Source organism: Corticium candelabrum, chromosome 3 (genome assembly GCF_963422355.1).
Source record: "Corticium candelabrum chromosome 3, ooCorCand1.1, whole genome shotgun sequence".
Taxonomy (NCBI): Eukaryota; Metazoa; Porifera; class Homoscleromorpha; order Homosclerophorida; family Plakinidae; genus Corticium; species Corticium candelabrum.
Genome location: NC_085087.1, coordinates 2,190,129 through 2,215,606, shown reverse-complemented (window position 1 = coordinate 2,215,606; position 25,478 = coordinate 2,190,129). Strand labels below are relative to the sequence as shown.

General features: G+C 44.0%; 2 protein-coding genes and 1 long non-coding RNA gene across 3 annotated transcripts; 1 reads left to right on the top strand and 2 right to left on the bottom strand.

Annotated features, from left to right (window-relative positions):
* Window positions 1–3,499: 3,499 nt before the first annotated feature.
* On the bottom strand, window positions 3,500–7,166 carry LOC134177099 (52 kDa repressor of the inhibitor of the protein kinase-like). The gene is made up of 3 exons (XM_062643818.1): window positions 5,749–7,166; window positions 4,527–5,707; window positions 3,500–4,036 (listed from the first exon to the last, which is right to left on the bottom strand). Exons 1-3 carry the CDS (start codon window positions 7,124–7,126, stop codon window positions 3,500–3,502), a joined length of 3,096 nt encoding a protein of 1,031 aa, XP_062499802.1. The 5' UTR covers window positions 7,127–7,166.
* Window positions 7,167–8,023: 857 nt separating this feature from the next.
* Window positions 8,024–8,594, bottom strand: LOC134177545 (uncharacterized). Its single transcript, XR_009969542.1, has 3 exons — window positions 8,472–8,594; window positions 8,303–8,385; window positions 8,024–8,214 (listed from the first exon to the last, which is right to left on the bottom strand). It is a non-coding gene; the product is annotated as an uncharacterized LOC134177545 (long non-coding RNA).
* Window positions 8,595–20,361: 11,767 nt separating this feature from the next.
* Window positions 20,362–23,097, top strand: LOC134177324 (uncharacterized). Its single transcript, XM_062644098.1, has 4 exons — window positions 20,362–21,160; window positions 21,305–21,524; window positions 21,587–21,868; window positions 22,605–23,097. The coding sequence occupies exons 1-4, from the start codon at window positions 21,083–21,085 to the stop codon at window positions 22,751–22,753; spliced, it is 729 nt and encodes a 242-aa protein (XP_062500082.1). The 5' UTR covers window positions 20,362–21,082; the 3' UTR covers window positions 22,754–23,097.
* Window positions 23,098–25,478: the final 2,381 nt, after the last annotated feature.

The window sequence follows — 25,478 nt, the reverse complement described above, 5'->3', positions numbered from 1 at the left end:
GCACTGTCGAAGTTTTGACGCAACTCCATTGTGTCGACCTATCATCACATTTGCACCATCTGAGCCCAACGCAACCAGCTTGCCCTATAGACAGCGAAATATTCGAAATTACATTCACACAGACACGCGCGCGCGCGCGCGCGCGCGCGCACACACACACACACACACACACACACACACACACACACACACACACACACACACACACACACACACACACACAATGCATGCACCTGCGTGCACCCATTTACCTGGAAGTTGAAGTTTTCACCTTCCTCAAAGTTCCTTAGAGCAGTGTAGATGGTATTTGCTTGCCCGTTGTTGAAACTGATTATTGCCAAGAAAGAGATAGCTGGAAGACATTGAGAATTCAAGTATTTTGCGTACACGATTAGCTCCTTTGTTACCGAAACATCAGTGGATTCATCAACTATGAGCGCAAAATACGGTGATGCGGTGGCTTCTGCGTAAATTGGCCTTTCGATTGTCAGTGCCATGCTTGAAGTGTCTCCTGTATAAACCGTCGAGATGTGTACTTGGCGTTATCACAAATTTCTACGACTGAAAGGCATGCAGCACCCAAGAATTTGCCAAGATCAAGCCGAGATGTAAATTTGTAGTGTGTGCTATTTCCTCCTTACATAGCCAGTAGAGACACTTAAAACGACCGATTATGCTTCTCCTGGTGATGCTTGTGAGCTCGTCCTTGGTGTTTTGTCCAGTGCACAGTTGAGTTTCATCTTTAACGGCTTTTGTATGGCAAACTCATGTTTCATGAGCTTGAAGAGAATTCTTACGTAAGATATATATAATATATATTTCTAAATATATATGGCATAAGTAACTGAACGTATATACAGCGACCCTATTTATTTACTTTAGTATATCTTAATTAGAGGTTCCTGCTGTAGTTATCGATTGCCTTAATGCAATTTCTCCACGCAGACGGGCCATCCTCACCAGTTTGCAGGGCGAAACGTGTAAACACTACTTGCTGTACAGCCCCTATAACTTGAGGGTCCAGCCTCCTCTTGCCTCTTTTTCCAGCGACGTTGGAAGTTTTAGAACAGACGCTGGAAACAGCCTCCTAACAAGCCGAGAGGCAAAATTAGCTCTGTGCTTGCTGTCTTGCATCTCCTGGCTAGTGAGGGTCTCCGGAATTACAAATTGGCTTACGTCATTTCCGGCCGGTGCGGCAGGTTGCACATCGCAAGGTAGCTGCAGTTCCGCAGATTCAATCTCAGGCTGGTGCAACAGGCTCTCCACAGCTTCCTCGAGAGGAAGCTGGGTCGATTCGAAATCTACGGAAGAGCGAGCAAGTTGCAAGCAATTTGTTGTTGGACTCTCGCTGTTGGCAGCTGCAGAGTTTAGAACCTTCCATTCCAGCGCTTCCATTCCAGCGCTTCCATTTGGATGGATTGTTCCTCTAATTTCAACGCTATGGACTGGAGCGTCTGTAGGATATCTTGCTGCCCCTCGAAGATGGCAGCCAGCTTAGACTGTGTGTCTTTATTAAAATCTTGACAGTTGCAGAAAGGTGCGCATGCATGTTCGAAAGTATGTGCACTGCCAGCGTCGATCTTGGTCGGAGATGTACGAGCAGAGTCTGATTGGTACGCATCCTGATGGTCCAAGTCATGATCCAAGACTGTGTCTTGTGGCGGAGCATCTCCGGTTACAAACTAGAGAAATAACAGATCATTAAAATGGTTTCATGTACAGTAGCCCGCCAGTGTTTCTCAGTTTACTCAATATAACAAATATAAGCGCAGTCTCATCTTTGCACCTGAAATGTTTCCAAAGTCTTTTTTGGTTGCTTGTTTTTGTTGTTATTCTGTCTTTTTCCTGCTTTCATGGTGGTAGGCAGTTCTGTTACTTTCGCTGTAAATCTTCTCCTTCCCAAGTTGGCCACCACCGTCTCTCCAACATCAAATTCCCGAGGTGTTATGTGACGTTTGTTGACCAAGTTTTGTAGCCCTTTATGTGGCTCTTCTAACCACTCCAGAAGCGCCATGTTGGTCTTTGCTATGCTGCTGAAAGACTAGCACTAAACTAACTGAGTGAATTGCTTGCAGCTGCACTACATTCGCGGGAAAGTAGAAGTAGCAATGGTCAATTAGGCTTGTAGTGTACTTGCATACGGTATTCAGTCATACTAGCTACTCTTTCACACAAACTGTCTTTGCACCTGCACACTACTAAAAAATCCGCGTAATAGTTGGGAGTAGGCGTGGTCATATTCTATACGTACAGTAACAGCCTACTCTCTATTCCCCATAATCTGAACTTTTGTGCTTTTGCAAAGACCTTGATATCAGAAACCTCAAAACAGACATTTCTGTTTATTGGATTACCTATAGATGCTACAATATCGTCCTGCAGACATCAAAGGATACAAATGTGAAGGAGAGAGACACCACACCGCGAAGAGAACAATAGTTGATGGTAAAGATATATAATGAGCAAAGTTTCAGTAAAAACTTTCTGGCTCAACGTATGGCTAAGATGTTTAAGAATCTCTAACAGTAGGTGTTAAGATCAGGTTGTACGTCCTGTCGACAAATTGACTGTAGCCATTCTCGTCGTCTCTAGCAAACACAAGACAACTACACTGGAGCGGTGTTGACATTGATTCATGCCCTAGCTTGATATGAGTTTGGGTATTGCTGGTGCTAAGTGATGTCTTCTTCTGTTTTATTTTAATGCGTAAAAAAGGTGAACGAAATTTTGGTTTGCAAGGCCAAAATTGGTGAACTGCTATCAAATCTGGAACTACTTCTCATGATATATTGATAGCACACACACACACACACACACACACACACACACACACACACACACACACACACACACACACACACACACACACCACACCACGCACACACACTCACACACACACACACACACACACACACACACACACAACCAAAAGAGCACCTTCAATTTCTGGACGTCTGCCTGTTCACGCGACCACCAGAAATGGTTGACTATGGACCTTTTCCATGGTCTTAATTCTGCAAGCTCCTTTTTCTTTGATGCCTGGAAAAGAAACAAGCTATTGAACTGATTTTGAAATAAAATTCGTTTTAACAAAAGCCTAAAAACCTCAGACAACGCTTTTGCTAGCTTCTTGGCTTTATGCCAGACATGTAGGGAATGAAAGATCTCTTTTTATATTCAGCATCTCGTGCTACACAGTATAGTAGAAAACAAGAAGATAGAGTCGTACCACCTGTGAGTTAGCTGAAAAGGTTATACCCATCATTGCTTTTACACTTGTATCCGGATGCATCTGTGACAAGTTCTACTACGTTGATCCTGAGTCGGACAGATGTCATTCCTCGCTGAAGACCAAGTTTTTCCATCCTCATGCTCTTTCAGTCTACATCTCGTTTGTCAACAATTTGTACATCAATATCTTTGTGGCTCTCACAATCCATTAACGAGTAGACACAGTACTTTGCTGAGAAACCTGGTGAGTCGTTCCTCCCATCACCAGCTAGGACAACAGGGCAGTTGCAATGTCAGCAAGATTTGTCTCCCTGGTCTCCGACCAAAGTTCAAAAACTGAGGGACAAATGTAGAGTCTTTGAATTCGATAGAATGTTGATTGTGACTGGAACTTCAACCCCAAGAAACAGCACATGAGCTCAATCTTTGCAAACTGGTTGCCAGAGAGAACTATTGAGGAAGCAAAAAGCAGGTCGTTGGTGAAGAAGGGATATGACTTTCTTCCCTTGCAACGCTTAGAGCTACTCCATGAGCCTTCATGACGATTTCTGCAATGCCATTGTAAACAAAGTGTGCCACCAACATACGTTTGCTTCACTGATATCTTCTCTTGACAGAAGGGATGCCTGCATGCTGTCCCAAGAAGCTGCAAGATGTTGTCTGCATCACACACCGCTCGAGCACAAGTAGTCGTCTCTTCCAAATCATCCTCCAAGATGGTCCTTTGTGCTGGTATGGAGCTGCCATGAGCACAAAAGTTGATGACTTGAAGCACTGGATGTGGTCGTGTGTAATGGATTGGAACCTATAAAACATCCTGATACTACACATGTGAGTTAATAAATTTCTACCCTCTCAACCTCAGTTTCATTTTGAGAAGGAATTGGTCCTGCTGAAGAATTTATGTCTGAATTTTCTGGCAGAATAGATGTATCCAAGAAACTTGCGTCAAGTTCATCATCCAAGCAAGGGTTTCAGTGGCGGATCCAGGATTCTCACCAGGTACAGGCGCGGTCTGTCAGGTTCGGTAATGACGTCAACAGTTAGTCACGTGTCCATGTTCAACATTTTCGCAGCTGGCCCTCTAGGAATATCTTATAGTCATCAGTTCAAATGAGGTCGAGTTTGTGATATTTTCATATTATAACTATATTTCACTTTACTCAACACATGCAAAACAGGTTGATATATAACATCAGAAAACAGAGGAGTGTGGAAAAGTAACATCACTGATTCAGAACTGAAGAAGAAATCTGATGGACCGACAATACAACCATCACTGAAAACAATGTCACCGTCACTGTGATTGTGCTTCTTCTGTTGTAGCAGTTGGATCCAGGAACAGCAAGCGTCTCGGATATGCCTTCGCAAAAAGAGTCTATCACACGCTCATGGTTGACAGACAAGTCCTTGTGGACAAACATGAGCACTAGCGCATTTAGCCTGTCTTGTGCCATCGTGCTCCGCAGGTCTGTTTTGATCAGCTTTAGTGCAGAGTTCGCTCTTTCAACTGTGGCTGTGGTGACGGGTATTATCAACAACAGGCGAAGAATGCAGACAATATTGGGATATGCCACTTCATTCACAGCACCCAGCGTCTCTGTAACACTGGTTGGTAAGGTAGCAGCACCTGCATACTCCCACTTCCTCTTCCATCGGCGTATCTCGGCCTCGAAAGTTGGGTCATCAGGCAAATCTGGAGCATAAGCCTTCAGGATAGCTGCCTGGTGGTGAGGAGTGAGGCTCTGGCAGTGTTTTGGCAGGAGCAGCAGTCCTTGCACTGATGCATGGCTCATGTCAGTGAATCTACTGCCAAGTTCACTGATCATGCTGTCAATGAATGGAATGAAGACAGCTCTCCGCCAGTAGCTCTCTGGAGTTGATGCAGGATGATTGCTGCGTAGTGTCTGTCGTGCAGCTAAGCGAGGAACTTGTGGATGGTCTTGGTCTTGGTCTAAGACACGGGATGTAACTGCTGATGCAGAGGCGAAAATTGAAGAGAATTCTCTCTCACTGTTACTTCTGATCTCTTCTAACAGACCTAGAACTTGGTTGATTTCACCATATGCCTCCAGCACATCCAATTGCGATCCTTGCAGTAGAACACTCAGACACTTTGTGTAACCGAACAGATATGTGCAGCAGTGCAGAGCTACGATGAATGAATCTGACGTTATCGAGCGGAGGAGGCCATTTGCCTCAGTGACAGACTTCGCATCGTACTTAGAGGCAGCAGTTGGAGTGGCAATGATCTGGCCTGAAATAACTTGGAGGCAGTGGACTAAGGCAAAGTACATATCTCTGAAGTCTTTTAAGGCAGTATGCCGTTCTACCCAGCGAGTTTCACACAGTAGCTTTAGCTTCTGAGCTCTGATTGGCTTTTCACCGGCAGATGTCCGCTTGGTGTTTTCTTGTTCAACACTCTGCTCTAATGTACGTTGCCGTTTTGGGAGTACTTGAAGAAGAGCCCAACAGCCTTCAAGTCGGAAAGCATGCAGTGAACTTCAGACACATTACAAGACTTTGTCAACGCCAAGTTCAGTTGGTGACTACAGCAGTGATAGTACTGTGCCCGGGGTACATGGTCTCGAAAATTCTTCTGGCAACCGTTAAGGTGGCCAGACATAGCACCAGCACCATCATAGGCCTGGGCTCGACAACGTGTTTCATCAAGACCAAGCTGCCTCAAGGCATTCCGTATCTCAGCACAGATGCTACTACCTGTCCCAAAGCTGCAAGCAATGAACTTAATCAACTTCTCTTCTGCCTTGTTGTCCTTCATGTATCTAAGAGACACTGCCAACTGCTCCCACCCACTTACATATCTTACTTCATCTGCCAGCACAGCAAAAAAGGGACTACTTTTTACATTATCCACTATTTGCTGAATTATGTCATCTGCCATCAATTTCATGAGGTCATTCTGGGTAGTTTTCGACATGTAGGTGGCATTACGAGAACAACACTCAAGGTGCTCCTTCAGGACAATATCGCCAGAATCGATAGCAAACTTCACAAACGCCATGAAGTTACCTTGAGGTGAATGATCATATGTAAGGTCATCACGGTGACCGCGCAGCGCTACACCTTCACGTGCAGCTAGTTCTAAACACCTCAGAACAGACAACAGTATACAACGATTGGCAGATACCCTTTCTGTAGCTGCTTGAGACTGCATCAGGTCTATCCTCTCAGAAGGGTGCTTGTCAGTACTAAGAAATGCCAGCAACTTGGCAGCAGCATTTCTGTGGTACTGGGTAGATTCATGCTCAGCAGCATCAGCAATAAGATTCTTCCAATCCCTGTGAAGACGGACAACAAAATTATCACCACGGCATGATCCCTCTCGATAAACGGTAGGAAATAATACGCAGGGCAAACAAAAGAGGCCTTCTTCCTTGCGTTTGCCATAGTATCCTAGCCAATCAAATTGGTCAAACCACTTTTTCTGGACAAATCTCTCTGAGTAGCCACTCTTCCTGCGCTTATCAACATACATCCTAAAAGGCAATATTGTCTGCTCGCTTGGTTTTCTCCTAGCAATCACTTTCACCTTGTCCTCATCACTGAGTGCTTTCCCTTCCATGGCTGTAGCTACAGCCTCCAAGAATGATCCATGGTCACTATCACTAACAACCTCTGCAGTTGTCGCAACCACGTCCTGACTACCACCTCCAGACTTCATATTACCAACTCCGTCACTTACTGTCTGCACACTGTCATCGTCCTCACCAGCAGCAACCCCACTTTGACTGTCGTCCGAGATACAGTTAACACTTGTACTAGTGGCCGCATCTCTACACTCCTGGGATACTCTCTTCGCTGGCTGAAACATTTCTGCCAAGCTCCTCTGATCAGCAGCCCTCTGCTTAGGAGGACGCTTATGACCGTACATCTTTCAATGACTTCTCTCCGCCAACAACGAAAACTAGATAGTCGACCCTCCTGTGGAAAGTTCTCGCAACTTCCGTAGAACTGGTCTCGCGTAGCCAGACCTTACCCGCTAAAGCAAAGCGAAGCGAGTACTGTAGGGTCTGGCTACGCGAGGCTACCGAAGAACACTAGTAGTCCAAGACAAGCTCGTGTGCTTTGTGCCAAACTGGCGCGCTAAAGTTCCAGAGCTCGAGTTCATGCATGAAACACACGTGCACGTTAGCCCAAACGATACGTGGGAGTCGATGAAACGCGCACTACCAGTAGTCGACGACGTGTGAGGTACAGGCGCGCGCCTCTCGCGCCTATCCCTGGATCCGCCACTGGCTTTTCATCTATCAGTTCAGGTAAGGAATCACTGCAACTGGATAACAGACAAACGTACCCCTATTCATGCCCAAGCAACTTTGTAAATGAATGAAGAAATCTAGGTACCGTACGTTTCTAAATGATGGTCAATTTCAGATGTGTCATCTGATTCACCTTGAATTGCCAGTAATCGCTGTATCCTGCAAGCAGAATGTATGCAGAGAAAGTAATGAAACCATGAAAATGGCTTCCAATGAAGGATTTACTCAGATTGGTTGTGGATTTCTTCATCATCTTCTTCTGACCTACTCAAACAGAATCTAGAATCAGAGTACATGACAGCGCAGACAAGCATTCTACCCTGATGTTGATGAACTGACATCCGAGTGCTGCCACACACCTACGGACGCTTTTTCTTCGCTGTTACCTTGACTGCTGCTTGTAATATTTACTGGTGTGCACCCATCCTCGACCCCTGACAAGGAATCTTCACTAACCGTGTACAGAGAGTATATAAATTATGTAGAATTTACAAAACAACTTTATCAAAACAATCGAGAAGCAGCAATCTTCAAAATATATGAGCTATTGCCTCGATCACTAATACAATATCGTGGGCAAGAACGTAAATTGTCATCTAAAATATATTTTACCATTTCTGACTGATAGGACTCAGACGTGTGGCAAACCGTTGTCTTCCTTGTCTCACCTGGTTGGGTGTAGAGCAGAGATTTAGTACACCTGTGACACATATGTACATTGCAGGGAGAGAAGTACCAGTAGGCTGTACATGTCCAATCAACACACAATGCAGTCTAGTGTTGTTTACCTTCATACTCTCTTGAATCATCAGTTCTTATTCGCTTAGATGGTAAGGAGTCTTCAGATTCAGGTGCTTCATGTCTTTGGCAACTAAATTCATACGGAACGAGGGCGCACACATGCACACAGCATTACATAATACTACAGTGATTAATTCACATGCAACAATCTCTCACCTGCAGGACTCAACGAATACCAGAAGTAAACCAGCAAGCTCTCCAAAAGACGACACCTGCCACTGAACCTTTAATCGCCAAAGCCTACTATAGATGTCTTGCGACAGTTTAATAGTCTTCATAACACTTGTTGTGCACTTGTGGCGACGTCCTGCCCCTTGACGTGCACCTCCATGGCTTCTCTTCTGAGATACCGAAGTCATATCGGTGACAACTTCCGGGAATCTTGTCCATCACGTGCGGCTTGCAAAGGGCCCGTTTTCGCCGTAGAAAGTAACCGTTCGAAGTCGGAAAACAAACGCTATACTTGCTCTATATTTACAAAACTTATACGACGTATCAAATCCATGCGCAATGACCTAGTCAAGTACGACGATATCAGCTGTCAGGCACTCAAAGCACGACAAAAGTCGATCTATTGCCAAAACGTGGCAGATAACGCAATATAACTACAGGTAAAATCGCACTTGCCAACGATTCCTCATTTTGGAGAACTTGAAAAATTTCTACCTAAATTCAAGTTTGCGGGCGCGTTTACACGCTAGGTATCCGAGGATAAAATCTTGACAGTGTCGCTTTAATTTACATGCATTAGCTATAGTATATAGCTACAGCTAATTAAAATATACAAGTAAAATGCTGGTGTAAACAAACCAATCATCTGTTAGTGCTTGCATGTTTCTCGTTCTACTCACCGGTACGTCGTAACGCCTCGGATACTACTCCAGCAATAATTCGTAAATGTGACAATTCTAACAGAGTCTACTACCGTTTCTTCAATTAGTTAATTAACCGCCGCGGCGTTTATTTTTTCAAGATTTTTTAAGATAACCACACCTTACTGGTATACGCATTTCACACTTGAAGACGTCATGCGTTGAAACGGTAGTCGATGAAACATTTGCCACACCTATGCCTACGAAGAAGTCGTATAGCTTTCTTATAAATTTGAGCTAATGCATTAAAATGTGGCGTTTCTTCGAGGGTGCCGTGTAATCGAAAGTACGTTTGTTGTAATTATGGAATTGTCGTACGACTACGTACATTGTTTGACTTGTGGTATACACAGCTAAAGCTTAGGTAGAATATATATATTATTATTAGCCATCAGAAAAAGTACCGGTATGATGTTTAGAATTGTGCTGTAGATGCTACAGCTATAGAGATTAAACAGAAGTAACTGAACGTATATACAGCAGCCCTATTTATTTATTTTAGTATATCTTAATTATAGTTTCCTGCTGTAGGCATCGATTGCCTTGATACAATTCTCCACGCAGACGGATCATCCTCACCAGTTTGCAGGGCGAAACGTCTAAAAACTACTTGCTGTACAGCCGCTATAACTTGAGGATCCAGCCTCCTCTTGCCTCTTCGTCCAGCGACGTTGGAATATTTTAGGACAGACGCTGTAAAAGCCTCCTAACAAGCCGAGAGGCAAAATTATCTCTGTACTTGCTGTCTTGCATCTCCTGGCTAATGAGGGTCTCTGGAATAACAAATTGGCTCGCGTCATTTCCTGCCGGTGCGGCAGATTGCACATCGCATGGGTAGCTGCAGTTCCGCCGATTCAATTTCGGGTTGGTGCAACAGGCTCTCTTCCCGTTTAGTCTGTACTTTTTACTCTCTCTTTCTCACGAGAAGCTGTGTCGATTCGAAATCTACGAAAGAGCAGGCAAGTTGCAAGCAATTTTTTGTTGGACTTTCGTTGGCAGCTGCAGAGTTTAGAACCTTCCATTCCAGCGCTTCCATTTGGACGGATTGTTCCTCCAACTTCAACGCTAAAGACTGGAGCGTCTGTAGAATATCTTGTTGCTCCTCGAAGATGGCAGCCAGCTTAGATTGAAAGTCTTGTTTGACATCTTGACAGTTGCATATAGTTGCGCATGCGTGTTCGAAAGTATGTGCACTGCCAGCTTCGGTCTTGGTCGGAGATGTACGAGCAGAGTCTGATTGGTAGGCATCCTGGTGGTCCAAGTCATGATCCGAGATTGTGCCTGGTAACGGAGCATGTTACAAACTAGAGAAATAACAGATTATTAAAATGATTCCATGTACAGTAGCCCGCCAGGGTTTGTCAGTTTACTCAATGTAACAAATTTAAGCGCAATCTCATCTTTGCACTTGAAATGTTTCAAAATCTTTTTTTCTTTGTAGTTGCTTGTTTTTGTTGTTATTATTCCGCCTTTTTCCTGCTTTCGTGGTGGTAGGCTGTTCTATTACTTTCGCTGTAAATCTTCTCCTCCCAAAGTTGGCCACCACCGTCTCTCCAACATCAAATTCCCGAAGTGTTATGTCGCGTTTGTTGACCAAGTTTTGTAGCCCTTTATGTGGCTTTTCTAACCACATGTTGGTCTTTGCCATACTGCTGAAAGACTAGCTCTAAACTAACTGAGTGAATTGCTTGCAGCTGCACTACATTCGCGGGAAATTAAAAGTAGTAATGGTCAATTAGGCTTGTAGTGTACTTGCATACGGTATTCAGTCATACTAGCTACTCTTTCACTCAAACTGTCTTTGCACCTGCACACTACGTAATAGGTGGGAGTAGGCGTGGTCATATTCTATACGTACAGTAACAGCCTACTCTCTATTCCCCATAATCTGAACTTTGAAATCGGCATTATCTCCTGTATTTTGTACCTTTACAATGATCTTGATTTCAGAAACGTAACGCGCCGCTTTCAGAAAGAGCACATAAACAGAGTGTCTGTCTCTTCAGCTTGGTTATTCTGTGATATAAATGCTTGCAACTTAGGCCACTCGATTCTGCCGAGATTATCTGAAACGTGCACCCTTGATACATATTTTCTTTGGTAGAAGCGTTCACAGCTACAGCAAGCATTGTCTGTCTGAGTCATCAAGTAGCCGTGACTCGCTAAATGTGGATTCAGTATTGGTAGATGCTAAATCGTGAGATTGTTTATAGCTCCATTCCAAATCGCGGAGCAGACATTTGAAGTTTTCGATTTGGCACATTTCTATAAGGACACGAAAATTACCCTTTCCAGAAACTGGTCTATCTTCCCAACATTGATATGGCTTGTAATTGCATTATGTAAAGGGATCAAGAATGTTCTTAACTTTGGATAATGGTAGAAGCCGCTCTGAGAATCCGAAGTTAGCTGTCACATCCTCCGTCATTGAAACAAACCAGAGGATGACCTCGACTGCATGTAGTGCCAATGTCGAAGCACTTTGTGTCTTCTACTTTGACATAGCGTTCATTAGGACATCCACGATTATATGAGTCTAAGGCCTGGTTCACAATATTGACGGCGACGTCGACGTCGACGTCAACGCGGCGTCGTGACGTCCACCTGGACGTTCGAATTGTGAACAACGACAAAGTGGCGCGGCGTCAAAAACTGGAGTGGTCAGCGTCAAATGAAACCACGTGGGCATTTTTAGCGAATCAGCAGAGCTGTAAGCAACCCGGATCTAGAATGGAAGAACGCCGATTGACGCTGCAAGAGAAGCAGCAAGAGAAGATCATCATTGGAATCGTTGTCCATGATTAGACACGCGTGCGCGATCTGACTCAAGACTCGAGACCAACCTTGACGCGCGCAGCCTAGGTACGTCTCAAGATATTGTAAACAAGACGACGCTGACGCTAGCGTCACGACGCCGAGTTGACGACGACGTTGGTGTTGACGTCGACGCCGACGTTGGCGTCAATATTGTGAACTAGGCTTAAGGCAATTCGAACTTGATTCGTTGAAGTTTTAGAGGTTTGCGATAGTTCGACAATGGCATCTGTATTTGCTAGACGTAGAGTTTTACACTCGCTACTACAATTCCATTGCATTACAACATCACTATCTTTGTTTGCAGACGCGTCTTGCACGTTGTGACTAGTTGTTCAGCGGCTACACATTGACCACTTTCATTCACAGTTATGCTAGCATTCGTTTCTGTTATTTGTAAGCCGAATCGTAAAAGTATGGCTCAAACGACACACTATGACGACATTCTCCGAAATCATGTTTTTCAATGATGTTCAGTTTTCTTATATAGTTAGTCATCTTGATCAACGTTGTAGCATAGCACTTGCACAACTCTAGGGATTTGCTAACTAGTCTTCTAGCGGCTACTTTACAAGCAACTATAGCCTGATATTTCGCCTTTGCTGCATGTGCAGTGACAGCGAGTTCTTTCAATACTCTCACAAGTGGATCTTTGACTTCTGTGTCATGTAGCAAGTTGCACTGAATTCGGTTGATGTAGACCGGTCTAGCGTCATTTCTAGGCTCAGCTACATATAGCGCATACTTAGCACGCATATCCGCTTTCTTGTGTTCAGGTGCTGCCCTGTATGCGGCGAGCGAATGAATCCGCGAGAGGGCACGTCGTTTTATTGAGTGAGCCCTCTCTGCGGCTCACGAGGCTGCACGCTGTTTGATTGGGTCAGCTCTGTACCTGGCACGGGCAGTCGCCTTGTTCAGTTCAGGTGCAGCCCTATAAACAGCAACTGATCTAGCACGAGAAGCTTCCTTCTTCTCTGCAGACACTGGTTTACCAATTCCAAGGTCTTTAGTTTTACAGTAGTAAGTTTTGTTTAGGACACGCCTTTTTCTAATGCTGACCATCATACGCGATACCTTGCGTAGCATTATACGTATCGTACGTGGCAGGTGTATCGGCGCACATGTATCTATTGATGCTTGTTCCCTGTTTCAACTTAATTGCAAAGACACGTACGTACAACTGCCAATCCCTACATCACAAATACTACATGGATTTATATTCCAGCTACACCTTCTATACACGAGGCAGCTACCAAACCAAGGTTATGTGCAAATATAACTCTAGGCAACATGATCAAATGTAGCAGTGATCATTAGAAAGACCATGCAACAATAAACCTAAGACTCACAGCACTGCATGCCAACTAGTGATTGCATGGCCCTCCAATTCACTTTAGAAAGAAGACATTCAACAAGGAAACAGATTGATAGAAGCTAACGCTGGGTCGGCACAGTTCCTGTTGGAGGACCGACTGCTCCACTGTTTGTTATTTAAATGGTGCGAACCATCATTCACTTAATTGTCAAGAGTCGTAAGTATAACCGTTGATCGAACTTCCGACACATTTCCAAATTATTCAAGTGTGCACGTCCAAAGCGAGACTGTACAAGTTCAACATAACCTTTAATTAATCTTAAAAGTAAATGACTGAGTAGATCGAGCTATGCTGACATCAACCAAAACATATATGTAAGCAGTGACCAATATAACTTTTTGCAGTCAGTAGGCAAATGTCAGATCACAATGAAATTTGACCGCGCATATAAGAGTTTTGATCGGCCATGCATAAATTAAATATTCGTTGTACCTTGGTTTCTTAGGTCCATATTTTAGAAAAGCCAAGAAACGTAAGGCCTTACTTAGATTCACAGACTAAAACGCGTCCTACGCTAGAATCCCAATCATGATTTTTAGCAAAAGTTACTGGAACTGTATGGTAATAATGTAAATTCCTCGTATTTTAAGCATGACCAAGGTCAACTCCATGCCGGAGTGCTAGGTCTTAAATGCTGGGATATTTTGCAAATGCCAAATTCTCCTTGGCTATCATGTAAGCAATTTCAAATTCCCTCTGCATTCGTGCTCTTGTGGATTCATCCATAGCCGTGACAGCTCTGGCAATAGAGCAGCTACTGTATGCTGTAACAGACTTGCGCTTGAATTCTTTCTTTGCTCTTCTTGTTGCCGAGCTAAGGCCGTCTTGTGTTGGTCACGTGCTGCATGGTTCAGAATATTGATTGTTTTGTGATTGGTAGACCTGTCCAATCATACTCTAGAGAAATGCTTGACTTAAACAAATTTTAGCTTCAAAGCGACGACAAACTTTGCACCAAAGCAAAGCCACAAGAGACTTGTCAACAGGATCAAAACCACACCGTACCAAGACGTTGTCTGACTTCTACTCTGGTGTTTTTGCCACTTTAGGAAAGTTTTTGCAGATACTTGACTTTTTTACTATAATTCACAGAGGACACACTGACTACATGTTCCAACTTGAAGTGAATAATTCAGATTATCCAGCACAGCTTGTATGCCTTGTGAGGCAGTATCTTCTGTATTTAGTACCTTTGCAATGATCTTGATATCAGAAACCGCAAAAACTGACATTTCTGTTTATTATATTACCTATAGCTACTACAATATCGTCCTGCAGACATCAAAGGATACAGTCATTATCCAATTATCGTGTAATCTAGCTATGCTGGCAACATCGTCTGATTGCAACTGCTTTCCATCGTCTTTGTGTATATCTGGTTCATCTTCTTTTTGTTCAGAATCAGAGCCTTCTCCCTCTTCTTTGTACGTTCCTAACTTCCATATGATCGTTCAATGCCCAGTTCTAGGACTATCTACCCTCTGACAAACTTGTCTGTGTTTGCGACAAATGCATATCTCCTGACTAGCGGACAAGTCTCTTTCGCTTGCCGCAAGAGGAAGATGGGATTCAAGTATCACAAATGTAGCGTTTCTGGAAGAAGAGAATGGACTAGCTGCAAGAAGACTACGTGTAAATCAACCATATAGCTTTCAAACATTTCACATACTGTTCTCCATATTGCTACTCAATCAAAATTATCAACGTTGATAGTCAGTCGGCGCTAACGTTTCTACGCGCGATAGTGTGGTCGGTGGTGCCCGGGTAATCGTCCTTGTCTCGGTCGTCCCGTGGTGTGTCGTCGTTCGTCGCGGGTCGACGACTCGCGCGTAGTCTGATTCTGAGTTTGCGGGCGAAATTGTCGAATTCTCGTATGTGGCGTGCTCGATTGGGTCTCGTCTCGGTGGGTACGTATGTTAGTCCCTTGTCCAGTAGTGTTAGTTCGGTGTGTGACAGTGTGGCGTGACTTCTGTTTACGACGTATCTACCGACGGCGGCGGAGGCGTCGAGTGTGGACTTAGAGCTATTGTGCACGGCGGAGCGCGACACTGGTGTGAGATTTGTGACACGATTAAGATTCGTAACGATGCTATCATTGGTCGTATTGGCTACTGTTATTAGAACGTTAGAAGTAGAATTACTGTCTGTCAATGGTCTGTCTGGCGCTTCGTCTAGCGTGTGGTATCGGTCGTATCTCTTACGGCGTCGTTGCCGTAAGTGGTTGTTGTGGTTGTTGTGGCCGTTTCCGCTGTATTGCGTCTGGCGCGATCTATGTTTAGAAACAGATAATACATGTTCAGCGTGTTAAACATCATAGACGGGTATCAGTGTGTTAACGTGGCCCTTTCGGGTCCGTTCTGTGTTATTACCGTGAGCGCCGTTGCCGGCTTCGTACGGTTTACGTCGTCGGTTCAACCTCGCGGACGGTGTCCGGTGTTTCGGTTCATTTACTTTGGCACGGCGTCTGCTCTCGTTTGCCATTCTTGTTGTGATTAGATTGCGCTTGAGATCGGCTGCATGTGTTCGAACCAGAGACGTCTGTCTCGCTTTTGCGGTCGCATCACTCTCTGCCTCGATCTTATTGGCGATGAGTTGTTCTGTTCTGGCCTTGTCGTCTTGCAGTTCGGACTTGGCCGTTCGGTAATGTTCTGCAAGTAGGTTGAGGGCTTCACAGCCGAAGCTGCGTTTCAAGACTTCGAACTTATTTGCGACGTCCGTCCTCTGAGCGAGGACGGGTTCGATTTGATTTGTGACCTGTAGCCACGTGGGTATCACGCCTTCCTCCTTTGCTTCTAGTGCGTAGGCCTGGTGATGTACGAGGCTCTCCATTTTGTGTGTTTGATACGTATGCTTGCCAAGGAGGCGTTCGAGTGGTTCCGTAGTGACGTGCGTTTCGTCGTTCGCGGGAATGTCGTCCGTCTGCTGCAGGAGCGTGAGGATCGTTGAGTGGGGAGTCGGTTGGTTTGTGCTCATGAGGGGTGGTAGTGGTAGTGGTAGTGGTCGTTGTGTCGATGGAGGCTGTTGTTGGGTGGTCGTGGCGTGAGCGGCGGCGGCGGCCCTGCCGAAGCGTCGACCCGTCGTCCCGGAGTTCTCGACACCCTTCATGGGTTGTTGACCCGATTGACTCCTGGTCTGATGGCCACGCTGTTGCTTAGCTGTCGTCTTATCGGCGTTGGCCGTGAAAATGTGGCGCAAAGAGTCCGAGTATGATGACATCTTTCTAGATGGGTATAAATTTTTCAAGACAATCGATTTCTTTGTTTTGGAAAAGATGCTTGTCAACGAAGTCTCTTAGAGATGCTCCAAGAAGTGGTACTTCAGCACGCCTCATTCTGGAAGGTAGGAGTCTCATAGATGCGTTGCTGAATCATGATGATGAACTAACTTCCAAGCAAATAAAGGTTATCCTTCAGCGCGAACTCAGTATCTCCGTATGCGAGTCTACCATCCGTCGTGTCGTCAGAACACAACTTGACTGGGTGGTAACAAAACCATGCTACTGTCAATCCATGCGAGATGTAAACGAAACGAAGAGACTTGAATTTTTCAATCAACTATAACTTCAATTTTAAAGACATCATATTCTCGGATGAGTCAAGTGTGGAGATGATCTGGCACAAAAAGATCTGCTGCAAAAGAAAGGATTCTCTCTCAAACTGAAGCGAAGCCAAAACACCCTCTCAAGATGCATGTTTGGGGCGGAATCTCTTGCCGTGGAGCAACGCCAATTTGCGTTTTTACTGGCACCATGATATCGGATCTCTATACCAAAATTTTTAGCGATCACCTCCAACCCAGCATAGGCTTATGCAGGACAACGATCCCAAGCATGTGAACCTACACACCAAGCAATTTCTACAAGGTAGAGGCATCAACTGGTGGCCTACTCCACCTGACTCACCAGATCTCCATCCAATTATTAAAGTTTGGAACGAATTAAAACTTTTTCTTGAGAGTGAGATAAAGCCTTTTACCAAGAATGAACTGGTAACAGGATTCTTGAATTTTGGCGCACTAGGATGCCCCCACAGAAGTGCCAAACTTATATCGGCCATCTTTCAAAAGTGCTGCCAAAGATGGTAGAAGCACAGGACATACCAACTGGAGAATGACTTGTAGCCTAAAAACATGGCTCAATTTACATGCATTAGGTATAGTATATAGCTACAGCTGTTTAAAACATACAAGTAAAATGCTAGTGTAAACAAACCTATCACCGTTAGTGCTTACATGTTTCTCGTTCTACTCACCGGTACGTCGTAACGCCTCGGATACTACCCATGCATCCAGCACTCATCCGTAGAGTTGACAATTCTAACAGAGTCTACCACCGTTTCTCCAATTAATTAATTAACCGCCGCGGCGTTTATTTTAGCTAGGGTTTCAACCGCGGCGTTTAAACAAGGGCAGCGTTTAAATGATGTTGGTATTTACTCAATTGCGGCGTTTATTTACGCTTTCTGTCTGTGATTTAGGAGCTTGTGTGCATGTACACGCTTTAACTTTGACATCCATTTTTTCCAGAGAACCACACCATAATGGTATACACATTTCACACTTTGAGACGTCATGCTTTGAAACGGTAGTCTCAAGAAACGTTTGCCACACCTATGCCTACGAAGAAATCGTATAGCTTTCTTATAATTAAAACAAACGTACTTTCAATTACACGGCGCCCTCGAATAAACGCCACATTTTAATAAATTAGCTCAAAATTATGGAATTGTCGTGCGACTACGTACATCGTTTGACTTGTGGTATACACACCTAAAGCTTAGGTGGAATATATATTATTATTAGCCATCAGAAAAAGTACCGGTATAATGTTTGGAATTGTGCTGTAGATGCTATAGCTATAGTGATTCAACAGAAGTAACTGAACGTATATACAGCAACCCTATTTATTTATTTCAGTATATCTTAATTAGAGGTTCCTGCTGTAGGCATCGATTGCCTTAATGCAATTTCTCCACGCAGACGGGCCATCCTCACCAGTTTGCAGGGCGAAATGTCTAAACGCTACTTGATGTACAGCCGCTATAACTTGAGGATCCAGCCTCGTCTTGCCTCTTCGTCCAGCGACGTTGGACGATTTTAGAACAGACGTTGGTAAAAGTCTCCAAACAAGCCGAGAGGCAAAATTAGCTCTGCACTTGTTCTCTTGCATCTCCTGGCTAATGAGGGTCTCCGGAATAACAAATTGACTTGCGCCATTTCCGGCCGGTGCGGCAGGTTGCACATCGCAAGGTAGCTGCAGTTCCGCCGATTCAATCTCAGGCTGGTGCAAGAGGCTCTTTTCTTGTTTAATCTCTCTTTCTCACGAGGAAGCTGTGTCGACTCGAAATCTACAGAAGAGCAGGCAAGTTGCAAGCAATTTTTTGTTGGACTCTCGTTGGCAGCTGCAGAGTTTAGAACCTTCCATTCCAGACCTTCCATTTGGACGGATTGTTCCTCCAACTTCAACGCTAAGGACTGGAGTGTCTGTAGAATATCTTGTTGCTCCTCGAAGATGGCAGCCAGCTTAGATTTAACGTCTTGTTTAAAATCTTGCCAGTTGCATAGAGGTGCGCATGCGTGTTCGAAAGTATGTGAACTGCCGGCGCCAGTCTTGGTTGGAGATGTACGAGCAGAGTCTGATTGGTACTCATCCTGGTGGTCCAAGTCATGATCCGAGACTGTGTCTGGTAACGGAGCATGTTGCAAACTAGAGAAATAACAGATTATTAAAATGGTTTCATGTACAGTAGCCTGCCAGGGTTTGTCACTTTACTCAATGTAACAAATATAAGCGCAGTCTCTCATCTTTGCACCTGAAAATGTTTTCAAAATCTTTTTTCTTTTTGGTTGCTTGTTTTTGTTGTTATTATTCCGCCTTTACCTGCTTTCGTGGTGGTAGGCTGTTCTATTACTTTCGCTGTAAATCTTCTCCTCCCAAAGTTGGCCACCACCGTCTCTCCAACATCAAATTCCCGAGGTGTTATGTCGCGTTTGTCGACCAACTTTTGTAGCCCTTTATGTTGCTCTTCTAACCACTCCAGAAGCGCCATGTTGGTCTTTGCCATACTGCTGAAAGACTAGCACTAAACTAACTGAGTGAATTGCTTGTAGCTGCACTACATTCGCGGGAAATTAAGAGTAGTAATGGTCAATTAGGCTTGTAGTGTACTTGCATACGGTATTCAGTCATACTAGCTACTCTTTCACACAAACTGTCTTTGCAGCTGCACACTACTAAAAAATTCGCGTAATAGCTGGGAGTAGGCGTGGTCATATTTTATACGTACAGTAACAGCCTACTCTCTATTCCCCATAATCTGAACTTTTGTGCCTTTGCAATGATCTTGATTTCAGAAACGTAATTCGCCGCTTCCAGAAAGAGCACATAAACAGAGTGTCTGTCTCTTCAGCTTGGTTATTCTGTGATATAAATGCTTGCAACTTAGGCCACACGATGCTGCCGAGATTATCTGAAACGTGCACCCTTGATACATATTTTCTTTGGTAGAAGCGTTCACAGCTGCAGCAAACATTGTCTGTCTGGGTCATCAAGTAGCCGTGACTCGCTAAATGTGGATTCAGTATTGGTAGCTGCTAAATCGTGAGATTGTCTATAGCTCCATTCCAGATCGCGGAGCGCCATGATGCCGCTTTTCTACGTAGGGCGCAGCACTCACACGTACACAAATGCACTCACACGTTACAACGTGACAACACTAAACGAGGACTGATCCACGAAGCGATCTGTCCAAATTCTGTTCCAATATCTTGCTCGATATCCCGCTCCTCGTCACCAAATGCAACAACGTTACGTGTCGTCTTTCTTACGTACCAAGACTACAGGTGAACTCCATGGTCTCACCTTCGTTGCGAATTCCGGGCAGGACGTGATGACACAGTCGAATTTAGTCCGTTGAGCTGTAATGTTCTGGGTGGTAATTGTGCTTTTAACCTGTACAAACCATACTTCTGTGTCGGTAGGCCAAAAAGGAGAAAGTTTCACGCTGACGGCGGTAGCAGCGACTGAAGCAATGCCATTTCGTCTAAAATCCAGGCAGAGGCAGAAACATCATTTAATGTTGATAGATGGTTTCTCAGCAATATGAAGAAGGGCAGCTGTGTTGGTTTTAGACAAGCTGCCATCTGTCCCAGCAACCGACCAGGGAAGTGGCTCGAGAGGATATTCAAGAGCAGTTGCCAGATTTATTTTCCTAGTTTGCGCTTTTACTTTCATTCGAGAAAATATAGGTTTATCTGCTTTCAAAACAATAGTTGCTTTTGATGTTTTGTCTGTGGTTTTCGAGTCATTGCATCGAAAGTCTAGAGATTTTGCTTTGGTAGTGTACTGAGACAAGAAAGAGACCACGCGGTGGGCTGTGTGCACCATACTAGATCTGGGTCTTATCTTATCGCCGTGCCCGTATATGCGGCGTCTAAAGTACAGTCAGTCTAATAACACTACATCTCCCTTGCAAGTCTCTTGCGAATAGTTTCACTAAACTAGCAGAATGAACTTTTGTACATAACACAACACAACGCAACAGTGATAGTATATGTGTTCTCTATCAGTCCAATTCCTCCGGTTGTTGACAACGCGACCGCTGCGAGTAACGACTTATCCTGAAGAGTTACCTGGTGCTGAACCTTTTGGGGTGTCCGTTGGGAGGTCAGCAGCTGTTCTATTGCCTTTTCCTCCGTGTAGTGACGCATGAGCCGTGTCGTCAGAGGATTCTGTGTTGTTGTTTGCCAGCTGATCGTCTGTCAGAAGAACTTGTCAGGAAAAAAGGTAATACGACAACATATTCTTAATACTCTAAATGAGCGGCGCCGACGAGTCAGGAAAGGATTCGACTTTACGCAACTTTTATGTTCTCGCTTATTGCATGTGTATCTAAGTTTTTAATAATGGATTTTGCTATTTCTATTTTAGGACGGACGAAAGGTTAAGAAGGTAAAAGACCCGGAATCAGAAAAATCACCTAGTACTAGTACTAATTCTAAGGACGTCGACAATGAGCCATCTGCATCCGGTACGCGCACAGCTGCAGAGGAAATGCCGGTGCCTGATGCTAGTGCTATTTCAAATTCAGAGGCAAAAGACCCAGAAAATTTAGAGAAAGATGGGAATTCAAACTTACCTGCTATTGGCGGTCAGAACATGTTAGGTGCAATCAACTAACTGGTGCACATGTATTTGTCTCTGTTTTAATAGATATCGTTCACTTGCTTGACAATAAGAATATTAATGTAGGAACTGGACAGATATGTGGTCTTCACGGATCACTGTGCCACATGAGACCAGTACCACAGAGCCACATGAAAGTCAAAGTTCAGTCTCTTAGTGGAGGTCACAGTGAAACACCTTACCCATGGACAGAGAACATTTATTGGCATCATGAGCCAGTGATGCCCAACTCTTTCCTAGTGTGGCCTGCAAAATTTTTGCAGAAACTGCAGCTGGTTCAAGACGGCTCATCTTCAAGAGCCACAGAAGGTATGTGCAGCAAGAACTAGAGAAAATTTTCTACGAACATTACTCTGATTGCTTCTTTGCAAATTACTTCTTCTTTTGCTGTCTCTGCATGTTAAACTGTTCCATTATACGTGATATACCAGGCCCGACGGAAGCAACTTGAAAGTGGAGCGTCCTAGCGCGCGTTAGAGGGTGTGGCTTAGCGCACGCTAAGGGCGGGTTAGCACACATTCGTGAGTAGTGAGCATGCGCACAGAGGGCTGTCACAGAGTTCGGGGAATATAGTCCAGGTAACGAAAGAGAAGTCGTAGGAGACTTCAAAACAGTCACCAAATTAGTACAGTCGCAATCCGGTAGATGACCAAATATATTATTTTATTTTATCAGCTCTACCTTTAGACCGGAAGTATGCGGCAATAGTTCGCTGGCTGAAGTCGAGTTTTCACAAAAAAAGTGGGGCGGCTATGGGCCGCTGCTGCCGCTGCGACTCCGTCGGCCCTGTATACATTATATTTTTATAGACATTTCTACTAGCCTCGTACCAGACCCTCTCTCAGGGGTTGTCGTGTTATACGGGAACCGAGCACGACGGCGCGAGAGGGTCTGGTACGAGGCTAATTTCTTCTATGCATGTAAACTATAATTAGTCTTTGTACATGCATTTGTTATTAAAAATGTTTTACACGTCCAAGTTTATACAACACAATTACAAAACTGCTAAATGTTAAAATGTTAGCTAATACTTTTGTTGTTGAAGGTTGTGAACGCAAGTGCAAGTTGGAACTAGCCGTAATGGTTGGATTTGAAGTAGCAAGACTTCGAGACGTGAGTAGGACGCACTCATCAGCGCTTGCCGGAGTCTGGAAATTCAGCTTGGGCCAGACAAAAGCAAAGCCAAACTGCTGACGTTGGTGGGTGACGCCATGCTGAAGGAGGGAATTGTCAAGATAAAAGAGACAATGCAGTCGACGTCAGACGTCCTACGTAGAGATGACTTCTATAAATCAAAGACATTTTAGCTAAGTGTGTTGTTCTGGTACATGGTAGTTTCAGTGCAGCGTATTTTGTTGTTCTTTTTATGGATACTGCTAAGGTTTGGATTCTTTTTGTAGCATCAATGCATTGTTTTGAGTGCATCTTATGTACGTGCGTAGCAATTCTCAATGTTTGCTTCTGCTTTCAGCTACTGACACAACAACAGTAACCTAACTGGATTGTATTGTATTTTCCATTAATGTTATGAATAAACCTAAATGGAATGTACTGTATTTTCCATAATGATATAATTACCAAAGCAAAATAAGCATAGATTGCCATCAAGGTAAATGAGTCATTGTCCAACCACGGCATTTCAATTTTCAAAGCATGGTAAATGACAAGCCATTAATGGATATCATAAATATTTCCATACATTAGGGTCCACGTACTCACTTTTTTCCTAATTGTATTTGCAAGTATCAAAAATGGAACAAGAAATATACATTCATGGTATTCACGTAACTACAAACATGGAAAATGCCATTCTAGCCATGAATAGTAACTGTGCTAAATAACAATCATGAAAAACAATTTCCAAAAATGTAACCTACTATTGAATGCTACAATTTCCATTCATGGTATGTGTTTAACTATTCCATGAATGGAATATGTTAATGGTATTTATTGCATTTTCCACTGTATATACCATTAATGGAATTTGACAAAGTTTTCCTGTGAGCTAGCTAGCTAGCTATATAGTTCTTCTAGAGCCTCCTCCGCTTTGTTTCCCTAGCGACCGTATACCTTCAAGGCAATGGGACGAAACATGTACCCAAGATTTGGTGACTTTACAAGGTATTTGCGATCTTTCTCCGTCTCTTCAGCTGCAGCAAAATCAGGTTTACTACAACTGGAACGGACTGACCGTTTTGCCACGGAGTGAGTAATGGTTACGTCTAAAAGGAGGTTTTCTCCATCTGTATAGTTGCAATGTCCGGACGTTGTTTATTCTTGAATTTCGCCGTCAACTCTTTCCGGCAATGAAATCCCAAAAATTTGGACATGTCGTAGAAGCAGTCGAGTGCTTTGTCATGTCGTTTGATTGGGCCATCGCTCCACTTACACGTCATGGCGTTGTATCCTTCAACATCTATTGGTTGACCACACTGGGCAACACAACGATCCAAAGATTGCAATCATGGAATGGCTTTACCGAGTCGCAGACATTGACAATGTTGGCATTGCTGAGAGTGAAATGATGCGAACCCCGTATTGCATCCAGCCCAGCCCCAGAGTTTGGACAACCACAACCTTTATTCGAGCTTGATCATCACTATTGGTGCACTGTTGTAAAACCTGGTTAAGCTCAACAGCATTTTTGGCTTGATGAAGTTTTGCCCGTAGTTTATTTGGAGCATCTGGCAGTTTTGATGTACATGATAACAAGTTCCACGTATCGTCAAAGGACTGGTGGAAACTTGCCAAAGCACTTGACAATTCACTGAGAACTTGAGGCTCTTCTTTGCCGTTGACTCTCACAAGATTATCACACAAACTACTCAGACGACCATCACGATGAGGGAGATGGCCTACGGTGTTGGACCAACCTCCAAGAAAGGCCTCAAATGTAGAATGCTTTGCAGACCGAAGATCAAATCCTTCTTGTTGAATGTCAGGTTTGAGCTGTGAGGATTCAAGGGCATTGGGAGAACCACATGCAAAGTTGTTTTGAAAAGCCATGATAACCATGGTATCATGCAGTTCTGCCGCTTCAGATATTAGCGATAATGGAACAGATCGAAGATGATGAGTAATCTTGAGAACTGAACAATACCGTAAAAGCAGTAATGCAGACTGCATGTCATCTAAAAGAGACAACTTTGCTAAAAGGTCACTTTCGCACTTCACTATCTCTACGCAATTTTTCCTTGACAAAACATCTGATTACACTGGAGTGCCAGGTATTTCTAATCCATCTCTTACGGGTATAGGCAGATCCCAATCAACTATCCTGAAGGACAGTAAGCCTCACATTTATCTTCTCGCAAATCCAATCCCATGTTTGTTAGGTCGTCTTTCGTCTCAACAAAGGCGGACACTACCTCTTGTTTAGAACCAATGTGATTGTGGCGTCATTAAGGTAGCATGGAATCAAGACTTTTGGGTGCCTCTGGCTAAGCTTCGAAATGACTGAGTGTAGAGCAAGGCAGGAGAGGAAATGTCCTAGGGGATCCCCTTGTTGTACACCCTCCTCGGATAGAATGCTGGTATGCTGGTATGCTCACCATTGATTGATACAACCAGTGGAATTGAGTTGATGTAACTAACGTTTAGACACAAATAGATGAAGTTGCGAAAAAATGTGCATCTACTACTTCCAGAATGATGTCACGATGAATGCTATTGAATGCATTTTGCGTCAAATTATATAATGACAGATAATTATCCTGCAGGCATAATTGTATTAGGTGTGTTATGACCTCTGTTCCTCCAGGAGTCGACACTCGATACTGGAAAGGAGAGAGGTATTCTGCCATATCTCTCTTTAAATGTAAGCAAGCTGCCTTGGTTAACCGTCGCCTGATGCAATTGCCAATTGCAGCAGGACGAACATCCACTTAGTTCTTCTTAAGTGGAATCAATTTAGCACCAG

Excerpts from the sequence above, each read along its gene's own strand:
- LOC134177099 (XM_062643818.1), bottom strand. The coding sequence starts at position 7,126 with ATGTACGGTCATAAGCGTCCTCCTAAGCAGAGGGCTGCTGATCAGAGG. Across the intron at positions 5,708-5,748 it reads CTTGGCGTTGACAAAGTCTT|GCTGTTGGGCTCTTCTTCAA; the intron begins GTAATGTGTCTG and ends TCCGACTTGAAG. Across the intron at positions 4,037-4,526 it reads GAAGCACAATCACAGTGACG|GTTCCAATCCATTACACACG; the intron begins GTGACATTGTTT and ends GATGTTTTATAG.
- LOC134177324 (XM_062644098.1), top strand. The coding sequence starts at position 21,083 with ATGAGCCGTGTCGTCAGAGGATTCTGTGTTGTTGTTTGCCAGCTGATC. Across the intron at positions 21,161-21,304 it reads AGAACTTGTCAGGAAAAAAG|GACGGACGAAAGGTTAAGAA; the intron begins GTAATACGACAA and ends TTTCTATTTTAG. Across the intron at positions 21,869-22,604 it reads ATCTTCAAGAGCCACAGAAG|GTTGTGAACGCAAGTGCAAG; the intron begins GTATGTGCAGCA and ends TTGTTGTTGAAG.